This window comes from Manis pentadactyla, chromosome 10, assembly GCF_030020395.1.
Source record: "Manis pentadactyla isolate mManPen7 chromosome 10, mManPen7.hap1, whole genome shotgun sequence".
Taxonomy (NCBI): Eukaryota; Metazoa; Chordata; class Mammalia; order Pholidota; family Manidae; genus Manis; species Manis pentadactyla.
Window position 1 is genome coordinate 95954602 of NC_080028.1, and position 12034 is coordinate 95966635.

General features: G+C 48.6%; 1 protein-coding gene across 4 annotated transcripts in view; it reads right to left on the bottom strand.

Moving 5' to 3' along the window:
• The window catches only part of COL26A1 (collagen type XXVI alpha 1 chain), a 168696-nt gene that overhangs the window by 123261 nt on the left and 33401 nt on the right, over positions 1-12034 (bottom strand). For all 4 annotated transcript variants that reach the window (XM_057487287.1, XM_036904521.2, XM_036904520.2 and 1 more), the window contains exon 2: positions 5649-5771. In XM_057487287.1, the coding sequence (XP_057343270.1) occupies positions 5649-5771 (123 nt within the window). The remainder of the gene's footprint in view (positions 1-5648; positions 5772-12034) is intronic.

A 12034-nucleotide genomic window follows, 5' to 3' on the forward strand; every position in this document is an offset into this window, starting at 1 on the left:
TTCAGGAGCCATGAATAAATGAATGAGTGGCACGGGGTCAAACAAATAAGACATTCGGGTACCCTGGGGGACATATCTGGTAGCAGGGTTTTCCTAGCACCCCAATGTCATGTGGCCTGTTTCTAAGCAAAGCTGAGCTCATCTCTAGGAGGCAGTGGTGTGACAAGGCCACTGCTTATGTTGACTGGCAGGAACATGGCACAGCCTGTGTGCCCTAAGAGAAGATTCCAGTATCCCATGACCCCAAGAAGGGGATGACTGTGGACAGCTGCATCCAGGTGACAGGGCTGGCCCACCAACATTTATTATGCCAGGCCACTGCTCCACTGGGGGTGACAGTTAGTGAGTGGAGTATGGGGGAGAGGGATAGACTGGAATCCAGGCCAGACTCAAGACACCCCAACTGGGAGAAGGCAGTGGGAGGGCAGCGCTGCAGACATGCTCAGGCCCTCATGCTCCGGGCACTTTGCTCCTGCACAGCAACAATGACAGACGGTCCTGTTTCTGGGGTGGTCTGACTAACGCCCCCCACCCTAGCACTGGGCCATCAGTTCCCTGAGTCACAGATGGTCTGGGTTCTTACATCTTGTCCCCCCTGGGCTCTGCAGAAACTTCAGACTGGTGAAATCACCACACATTTATTTGGGGAAGGAAGGGAGCTGGGCTTTGAAACCACAGGAGCATGTCAATGGGGCCTGTGTAAGGGGCCAGAGTCAAATCCAACCCAATCCCTGCAACCATCCTTGTGACCCTAGCAAGTCCCACTGCCCCTCTGAGTCTAGATCTCCTCATGGCAAATTTGGGCATCAGTTTACCACGACGAGGACTTGATGATCTATCTGTGCTCACAGGTCACCATCCTGTACCTGCTGTGCAAGAATTCAGTGTTCTGACGTCTCTGATCTCATTTCACCCTCTTGACTTCCTACAGCCCCCAGCCTCATGGACAGGGCAGACAATGAACAGGCCAACCACAGAATGAACACCATGTTTCACACAGTGACAAGTGCTAAGAACAAAATAAGGAAAAGCAGGGTGAGGGGCTGGAGCGCAGAACTCTATCATATGAGGACATCCAGCCAGTTCAGCTGCTCCAGGGTGGCAGGATGAGCAAATGTGGAGCCCAAGGAGGAGGGAGCCTTCAGGCCAGCAAGGCCTGTGCAGCTGGAGCCCAAGGAATAAGGCAGCTGGTGGAAGTCTATGGGGTCAGGAAGGGAACAGGGACTGTGTCACATGAGCCTTTGGTCAGCCGTGGAGAGGGGTGCAGACTTGACTCTAAGTGAGGTGGCAGGTTTGGAGCAAGGCACTGCCATGATCCAAGAGCAGGAACTGGAGGCCAACAAGGGGGACGTGCGGAGACCAAGAAGGGGGCTGCTACAAATACAACACCTCTTACAGGTGAACCAGCAAAACTGGGACCTGAGACAAGAATGTGCATGGTACACAGGTTGCCAGGGAGCTGGCAGTGGTGCTGCAACCTGCCATCCGTCCTCTCACTGACCAGCCGCAGCCCTGGGGCCACAGACAGAGGCAGTGCGCCCTAATCCTAATTCAGATAGAAGTTCCTGGCAAGAAAGGAAGTGTGTTAACCCCTGGTTCTTAACAAATAACAATAGTAAAGTAGCAATGATAATGATATGGAAATAAGGAACACCTCTAAAGACTGGGAATTAAGTTCTACTTAACAAAGTTCCTGCAGCTAAATTTTGCAGGCAAGAGGAGGGCTCATGACCAATGCACGTCTGCTCTGATTGAACGTTCTGTTCTCAGCTCCTAACGCCAAGGAGAGGGAGAGGACTCTCTGAAAGGCCTGTAAACACCCACACTGAGGACAAGACCCTGATGCTTCCAGAACAGTGTCCAGATAATTGCTTAAGTCATAACACAAAGAACAGCTGTGAAAAGTAATGATCACTTGCAATTTTTTCATTTGAGGCCAGTAATTCAGTAATTAGTTTGTTCAGCTTTTCTTAAAGGTGCCTTATTATATTTAGAAAGTATAACAGCCTCAACCTGTATTTTTGACATTAAGAAAGCCAGCTCTTCCTTCCAGGATTTTCAGTGAAGAGAATCCTGACAGTTCATTTTCTAAACCCAAGTACAATACAACGGGGTGCGTGCACTATGTGTGTGTGCGTGTGTGTGCATGTGCACATTCTTCCACCCAGGGAGCTGACTATGGGGTGCACCCAACACATGGGATTGTGGCACAAGTCAATTTGGCTAAAATCTGTAGAAAAAAACAGAAAGTCACAACCCTTCATATTTACGCCTCAACTCTGAAGACACTGTTAATTTGCTGGAGTCGGATTCCATGTCTTGACAAGGGTTATTTCCAAGCTTGGTTTCCCCTATGCAAAAAGCAAGGCAGGTGGGGTGGGAGTCCAAATTATGAGACCAAAGTGTTGCCTCCCTTCCCAGTGGCCTGCCTTCTGAAAGGCCAGCCAGCCAGCTTCCCTGTTTAAAGAGCGGGGCAGCCATTCCCCCCACTGAGCAGAGAGCCAAAGCCCGCCTGTCAGGGTCACTCACTTAGCACACTGGACCCCAAAGACCCTTCTTCACAGAAGATGCTCCCATGATCAAGAGGCGGCAACCTGGTCATCTGAAGCTCTCTGCTGATGAGGAGATTGGAGGAGGGGCTTGGAATTCAGCTCCTGGGGGCGTAGGGAAGTGAGACGGACAGGGGTTGCTGTGCCCTCTGCTCTAAAGGAAGTGAGGGGCAGTAACTTTGTCCTCATTTAGGATCCACTGGCCATTCTCCCAACACAGCATTTAAAAGCAGTCCTTCCTCCTAAAATTTAAAAAGCATATGCCGTTTTCTTAGCCACTCCCTTTGCAGAATGAGCTACCTAAAACCACTGGTGTGTGATGCGGACCCCAAGTTAAGAACCTCAACTATTAAAACAGATCAGAAAAAAGAAAACCACCATTTGGTGACCACCGCAGCAACAATTATTGCAAGCAAGGATTATCCACAGACGCTAAAATTAGTGGATGAGAAACAGGGTATTTGTATAGACTCAAAACAGCCCCCCAACATAATACTTAGAACTGACAAAGGGAAAAATATTTACACAAGAGTGGAGAAGCCTGGAAGACACCACCCTAAGCAAGTGGTCAAAGTTAACGTCACCAGTAATGAGATGGACCGATTTGATGTACCTCTTACTACAAGGCCCAGAGGAAGCGCTGCGTCACTTTGACAGTCTCTGGCCGAAAACGCATCATCTCTATCAGATCAGGAGGAAACATCAGACAAACCCAAACTGAGGAACATCTACAATAACTGGCCAATACTTTCAAATGAGCCAAGGTCATGAGGGATAAAATAAGATGTTGAGAAACTGTCATAGACCAGAAGAGACTAAGGAGACATGCCAACTCAAATACAAATCGGGTGGGGGGGGGGCAGGGAGCGGGTAAAAAAAACAACAGAAAAAGGATATTAGCAGGACAGTTGGCAAAATCTGAATAAGGTGTATAAATGTGTATGCTGAAACCTAATCCCTAATGTGATGGCATTAGGAGGTAGGGGCTTTGGGAGGAGATTAGGGCACAAGGGGGGAACACTCCTGAATGGGATTAGCACCCTCGTAAAAGAGACCCCAGAGAGCTCCCTCACCCCTTCTGCCATGTGAGGACACACTGAGAAGATACCCGTCTCCGAGCCAGGGAACAGGTCCTCACCAGACACTGAATCTGCCAGCTCCTTGATCTTGGACTTCCAGCCTCTAGAACTGTGAGAAATAAACTTTTGTTGTCTAAGCCTCCAGTCTATGGCAGTTTGTCAGTCCAAGCAGACTAATACGGGGATGTTGGATAAAAGGTAAAGGCATACAGAAATTCTGTTTGCTATTTTTTTGTGCCAATTTTTGTAAATCTAAAATGAGTCCAAAATGAAAAATTTGAAAAAACACCTGTAAAAGAGTTAAATATTATATATAATGATGCCTATATGAGCATATGGAATGATGTACTGAAGCATAGTCTACAGTAGAGAAAACTAGGAAACAACATAAATATGCAACAGTTGAGGACATGGGCAATAAATGGGTCCTTTCTCACAACAGAAAACTACACAGATATTAAAAATGAGGTGGCTCCGGGGGAAATGACTGCAACATATTTTTCTGCGAGGAAAGCGAGCTGTAGAACCAAAGAATACCATCTGGTCTTTGTTAAAGAAAACATATTTACATATATAAGTGGAGAAAAAAAGGAATGACACACTGTTATATTATAATGGGACTATGGAGGAGGACTGAGAACTCATTTTTACCTATTCAGTTCTGTTAATGTTTGGATTTTCTTTTTTTTTTTACAGGGAGTATATACTACTCTCTTCATTCTAACAAAAACAGCAACAAGAGTAGCAGGTAGAAGGCAAATCTAGCAACAAATGAGCCACCCCTCCCCCTGATTGGCCAGGTGACCTGTGGCCCAGGACCAGAATCTCTGCCACCCTTGCTGGATCCAGCCATCACGCCGCAGACTGATCCTGGGCATGGATGCCATCCGCATGCTGAGCCCAGCAGCAGGCAGCACCACGCTGGCACAGGCCCTGACTCTCGGGCTCACTCTCCATCTTTGGTGATAAAAATATACCCAACCTGAGATGACCCTTGATGGTTAATTTTTGTGTCAACTTGGCTAGGCCATAGTACCCAGGTAGCTGATCAAACATGCACTCGGGTGTTGCTACGAAGGTTTTTTCAGATGACATTAACATTTAAAGCAGTAGGCTCTGAGTAAAGCAGATTACCCTCCAGAATGTGGGTGGGCCTTATCCAATCAGGTGAAGGCCTTCTTCCCCAAGGAAGAGGTAACTCTGCCAGCTAAGTGCCTTCTGACTCAGGCTGCGACACCAGTTCTTCCCTGGGTCTCCAGTCTCCAGCCCATTGGCCAACCCTGCAGATTTTAAATGCCAGTCCCCATAATCACATGAGCCAGTTCCTTAAAATCTACCCATCTCACATATACATACACACACATTCTATTGTTCTGTTTCTCTGGAGAACCCTGACTAACACAGACCCCAAGTAAACTGTCAGAGGGGGACATAAAGTGCTATCCTCACAAAGAGAAGGGCTTTAGAATTTGAGGTTAGTGGATCCAGGCCAAAAAGGGAAGGGTCCTTGAAGCAGAAACCAGGGCTGGACAGGCGTTGGGAAGAGGGGATAAGGGAAGCCTGTCCTGGGACAGGAACAGGGCCTGGAGTGGGCAAGGCAGGGTTACAGGGACCCTGAATGTGGAGGCTGATCTCTCCCTGTGAATGCTGAGGGTTGTGGTTGGTGAGAGAGGTGAGGCTGAGGGGTGTGGCTTGAGAGAGGCGGGGCAGTGACAGGGAGGGGCTTGAGAGGGGCCCACCTGGCTGTTCCCCACACCCTCAGCCCCTGCCCACGTGTGGTTCTACCATGCTCTTCTGCTCACCGAACACCCCCCCACATTGTGATATTTTTCAGGATGGGGAGCATGTCCCTTTCATCTCTGCACACACAAACTCCCCATGGCCTGGACGCAAAAGATGCTCCAGAAATGGGTGCTCAACTCCTGTTTCCAAGCGTCCACCCCCTCCCCAGCTGTGCTGGGGTGGATTCATCCCAGGGAACAGACAGGAAGGCCGAGCTGGCCAGCCCCGCGGCCTTTACCTCACGAGGTTGGCACAGGGCCCAGGCCACCGGCAGCTCTGGTACACACGCTGGACAACTGTCTCCGAGCCATTCTGCACCTGGCAGGACACCGTCCGTGTCACCGTGTGACGGCACCAGTGCCTGTGGGGAGAGCAATAGTCACATCAGCGCTGCCTGTTCCGAGGCGCTGACTTCAGGTCAAAAAGGCCACACTGCCTGAGAAGGAGCCGCTCTGCGAGGCTGGGGGTAGCTCGTCCTCTCAGCTGAGGTACCCACTGAGACGCTCTGTCCCGGCCTAAAGGGACAGGGGCGTCCCCACACCCACACCACCAAGCCCTGCCTTCATTTCAGTCATCAAACACTCCATGTGGAATCAGTGAAAAAGCCTGAATCCCTGCCCACTGGGAAATCCCACCCCGGTGGGGAGACAAACGAGGAGATGACTGCAACCCACAGGATCGCAGGGCCATGGGTGCAGCCACATGAGGCACACAGGCAGCTATGGGGACAGAGCAGGACATCATCTAAGTGAATAAGCCAGACACAGAAAGACATATACTGTATGATCGCATTCATACATGGAATCTAAAAGCGTTGGACTCCTAGAACCAGAGGATAGAACAGTGGCTGCCAGGGACTGGGGGTCGGGAGAGATGGGGAAATGATGGTCAGAGGGCACATACTTCCAGTTACAAGATGAGTAAGTTCTGAAGAGCTGATGCACAGATTAGATCTGTACACGCTGACTATAAGTAATAATACTATATTGTATATTGGAAATTTGCTAAGAGTAGATCGTAAGCATTCTCACCAGACACACAAAAAAAGTAACTATGTAAAATGACGAATGTGTTAATAATCTATGCTAATCCTTTCACAATGTATACGTATATTAAATCATCATGTTGTATACCTTTTACATCAAACACTCTAAATATATGCTTTTTAAATTTGTCAACCATAGCTCAATGAAGCGGAAAACATAAATAAATAAAAATTAACAAGTCCCTAACAGCATCGGAAAACAAGAAGCAGTGGGCTGGAAATTTTGAGGAATCCATGAGAGACTGAAAGTAGATGGGATTAAATTGAAGGAGTGATGCACAGCCCCAAACACAAAGGGAAGAGGACTGGGGCTAACGTGGGTGGGAGCAGGAGCAACTCAGAAGCAGAGGGGTGGCTAATGGGAGAGGGGAGGGGCCCAGAGGTGACTGCCAGGGGAGCACAGTAGAAGGAACCAGACAGGTAAGACCTGGACCACATCCCAGTGGATATCAAGACTAAGGCATGGGACTCACCTGCCTCGAGGCAGGTGTGGTGAGAGTAGGTGCCTTACAAGCTGATGAACTCCTAGAGAAACTGGGACCCTCTCAAGGTCAGACCACTAAATTCTTGCACACTCCTTCTCTATCCTTCACTTGCACCATCAACACTTGAAGAGACAAGACAGCAGTAAACAGAGAAACAGAGACAAGCTAGTGGCAAACTCCAAACACCAAGAATTTCCTTTTTTTTTTTGAGAAAAAAAGCCAACACTACGAAAGAAAGACACCAACCCAATGGATGATGTATCACAACTCAGGAAAAAAAACAACTAATAAAGCAAATAGAGGGAGGCAATTTTTTTAAAGCATAATTAACATCCTGACGTAGATAAGAAACTTTCATTCATAAAAAAATATTATGAAATGAAACACTTCAATATCTTGGGAATGAAACATATGACTGTGAAAGTAAGCTCAAAAGATGGGCTGACAAACAGAATGGACACGACGCAACAGTGAGCTGATGAGCTGGAAATCTGATAAACTTTCCAAGGATGCCCTGCAATGGAAAAAAGGGATGGAAATATGGGAGAAAAGGCAAGGTACCTGGAAGACAGACCATGTCCCAACATAACGCACTGGGAGGGGAGATCAGAGGGAGCAAAGTATATACTTGAAGAAATAATAAAGATAACTTCAGAGCTGAAGACGTGAGTTCTTCATTCAAAAGGGCCCACTGAGTACTAAGCAAGATGAACAAAAACAGACATATTATGGTGAAATTTCAGAACATTCAGGATGCAGAGAAAATGCTAAATGATGTAAAAAGAAAAGGAAACAGATTACCTATAATAACCTGAAATGAGATTTCTTATCAGCGGCATCAGATCCAAGAACATAGTGGCACAAAGTTCTAAGGGGACATATTTAGAATCCAGAATTCTATATACACAGGCAAACTCTCCTTCAAAGGTTAAAGGTATTTTCAGATGCACAAGAACTCGGAAAGTTTACCAGTCAACTTTTCTGAAAGAATGACTAGAGGATGTATGGCAGCAAAATAAAATAAAAGACATAGGAGAAATATATTCAATATGAGAAGCAGTTAATGAGCAAAGAAACAGTCATAAGATTTAATAACAGCCCGAACCTAGAATCCAAGGCGATCTCAAGATGGAAGACAGTTATAAGAGAGACAGAAGTAACTCATAATAGTTGTTGAGGTACTTCTCTTGCTTAAGGAAGGGAGAGAGAAGGTGTACAACTTTAGGAGTAGTAGCAATACACAATCAAGTATAATTTCCAATTTGAAGATAAATACTAGCAAGGGTAGGAGAGAAAACAAAACTAACAAACCACACAAGAAAAAAAGTAAAACAAAAAAAATTCGATTAACTCAGCAACAGAAAACAGTACCCGGCAGACACAGGAAGTAGAAAGAAAAAGAAAGGAATTACAGATGCAAGCAGAAATTAAGAAGACAGGTTACAAAGTGAATCAACAATACCAAACACAGGTGTTTAAAAAAAACAACCAAGTAGACAAAGCTTAAACAATTCTTAATGAGACTCAAAGAAAAGACATACAGACATTAAGAACCAGAAAAAATGTCCAGATAGAGGCTAAAAATTATAAGTAAATATTATATATGATCTTGCATCAAAATCTTTCAAAATCTTGGTATTTTTCTAGGAAAATATGTATTACCAATATTGGCACAGGCAAAAATATCATAGAAGAAAATGAAAAAGTAGTCAAAAGCTGATTCCTCTCCCCAGAGGCACCAGAAGACCTAGTTCAAAACCTGGTTCTGCCACCAACCTGCTGTGTGACTTGGGCAAAGTGATGTCCCCTTTCTGAGCCCCAATTAAATAAATATATCTGCCTCTCAAGGTTATTTTGAGGACTACATGAGCAGATCCAGGTTACTGGTATATAAATCATGCTGTGCTCCCTAATCCAAGGAGTCATTATTGATTAGCTGGCTACTTAAACCCCATGATGCCTAAGGATTGTCATTCCTATTTTGCAGATGGGAGAAGTCCTGGGAGGTCAAACCTCATTGCCCATAACTCAAACCGGAAGCTGAGCTGGGAAGGGAATCCAGCCTTCCTGACAATGACCAGCAAGGTCCCACCCACCCAATACAAACCTTACTCCCACCTTTGCCAGTTTTGTATGGAAGTTTCTGTACAAGCTGTCACTGGCCTGAGCCCTCCCTTCATTTATACCAGGGAGCATCAGTGCTGTCTCCGGCATTCGGTGTGATTCTCCTTGGGATGGACCACTGTCCATTCTGAGGACAATGCTCCGCTCGGTCATCTGCCGCTGGTGGACTGGGACAGACAGACCGTCCAGCCATCTCTGAATCACACTAGCCCAGAGCTCTCTATAGGCAAATGAGCTGTGAATTGGAAAACACTTTCAAATGCCTCGATTCATTGTCTCCAGACAGCTGATCTTTTAATGGGCTGGAAATGGCTTCCCAAAACCAAAACCTGGCCAAAAATAATGAAGAAGGCAGGCAGAGACAAGGAAAGAGAGCTCCAGGCCTTTTCAGATAGAATTCAAAACCCCGCTCATCTCCAGGGACCCATGGTTCTGGGGAATCAGTGTCAGGCGCTTTGCTCCCACATGAGGTCCCTCTTAGGACCCCCATGTCCTGAGCATTAAGTCTGTGTCTTCTGTTTGGTGGGTAGCATGACACCATGGCCTCCCCACCCCCAACCCCTGACCTTGGCGGGTGCATAGTCAATGTGAACAGGCTCATGGGCCACGCAGAAACCAGCTTGGCAGGAGATTTACAGCCCTATTACGACCCTCCTAGAAGGACTGGCCCAGGAGCACAGCATCGGAGAGTCGAAGGGCTGCCCTTGAACTGCCTGAGAATTTAGGGCACCCTCAGCAGTGGTCAGCAGCTGAGAGCGACTGACATTACCTTTGAACTCACTCCCCTCACCTTCCCTAACCTGGCTCTCATAGGAAGTCCTGAATGGGAAACTCACTCCCAGCCTCAGGGATGGACCTGCTCCCCTCCAGGTCTCCTTCCTCCTGAGAAGAAGCCCACTTGCTGATGGGAACCAGTGACCCACTGGCCCTGCTCCTCCAGGCCAGAGGGCCACTCAGCATCAGGCTCCAGTGGCTTGGCCAGGCTGTGAAATGCTTCACTTAGGGTCCTTTAGGGACAGTAAGTGCTAAGTAGCTTCAGGAAATCATGTGATGATGGAATGGGGGCCTTCAGGACACCCCTGCCCATGCACACCTCTGAACATAGCAAACCAACTCATCTCCAATGCTGCCTGCCACTCAGGGAGATGTCACAGCAGCAGCCCCTCCCCGCTTGACCCCCACCACCACCCACCACCCCAAGCCCCTGTTCTCCTATTTGAGCTTTGCTTTGGGACCTGATCTCAAACTCCCCCTCCATTCCCAGGACCTAAGCTCTAAGCCAGAACCAAGCCCCTGATGGTGCCTTCCCCTCCAGGAGGACCACCCAGCCTGTCCCATTTCCCTGTCCTGCGCTCTGCTCCCCATGTTGAGTCACCTCATTTCACCCTCTCGAACTTCAACATGTGGGCTCCACTTGCCTGGACAGTGTCACACATCATCACAGCCCATGGGACACCTCAAGACACTATTGCAGTCTGCCCAGTACTGAACCCATCCCAGCCAGCCCCAACTCCGTCCATCTTGATAACCACCACCATTAAGCTTCCGGTCCCTGTACTCAGATCACCCAGGGGCAAACAGCCCCAAACTCCACATTCTCCCTCCCTCATTCTCCACGACCAATTAAACCCCACACGGGGCAAGTCCACGCCTGCTCTGCCTGACTAGGGCTTGCTCCTCTCACCTGAACAGCCTCCGCCTATATTGCTGCAGTTTCCTCTACGCCACCAGAGGGCACTCCCTAAACCACAAATCCGGCCATTGGCTCCTCTCTGGAAACCCTTTCTTAGCTCCCCATTCCCTACAGCCCCCACCCACCTCCCTGGTGCTCTCTCTCACCATACTTCATCTTGCTATTTACACCGCCACGTTGTCCTCCCAGGCATGTCATCCCATCTTCTTTCATTCATCCAACTCTACCTTACCAGGCTCCGTCCCCTCCAGGAAACCCTCCCTGACCCCCTTGGCCTGGAAAGGGCTGCAGCCTCATGCTCCAGGGGCCTCCCATGCATGCCTCTATCTTAGTCTTTACCATCCTAAAAGACCACAGGCTCCCAAGGACAGAGGGTTCAGAGCAGGCCTGTGAAGGTGTGCTGATCAGACCCCAAGGCCTCCCTCAGTCCCAGAGGCACCTTCTGCCTTCTGCATGCACTCACTCAGCAAAAACTGCTTCTCGGGTTCTGCTGTGCACCAGGCCCTGGGCGCCACCAGCGTCTGCTCCCATAGCTGCAGCCACCCACCTCAAGGTTGGGGAGGTGGGGGTCCAGTTTCAGGCCCCTCTTCACCTGCTATTCATTATTCTAATTATCTGGCCATACCTGCCCAACCCTCAGAGGGGACAGTTCCAGGGGGTCTGCCTGCCAGCCAAAAGCAAGAAGCTCTGTGGGAACAGGTTTGTGGCCCAAAGGCAATGGCCAAATGGACAGACAATCCGATGACCCTGGGGCCACACCCATGAAGCAGAGAATGCAGGCAGAGAAGGAGCTCCCAGCCCCAACCAGGGAGAGGAAGAATACCCCTGGGCACAGTCGCCCAGCGGCTCCTGACCACACAGAGCCCCTGTCCTGCAGGCAGTTGGGCCTAGCACCCCAAGACCTGTGTTGTGGCTGGCAAAGCAGTCTCACACTGTTATGGGCTGACGTTTGTCCCACCCCACCCCACCCCCCAACTCACATGTTGAAGACTTAACCCCAAGTGCCTCCAAATGTGATGGTATTTGCAGATCATGTCTTCAAGGAGGTAAGTTAAAATGAGGCCACTAGTGTGCATTCTAATCCAGTGTAACTGGTGTCCTTATACAAAGAGGAGATTTGGATGTAATACATACAGAGGAAAGACACTGTGCAGACACGGGGAGGAGGTGGTGGCCCTCTGAGAGGCCTCAGGCGGAACTAGCCCTGCTGGTGCCCTGACCTTGGGCTTGCAGCCTCCAGAGCTGTGGGGAAATGAATTTCTGCAGTGACACTGCCC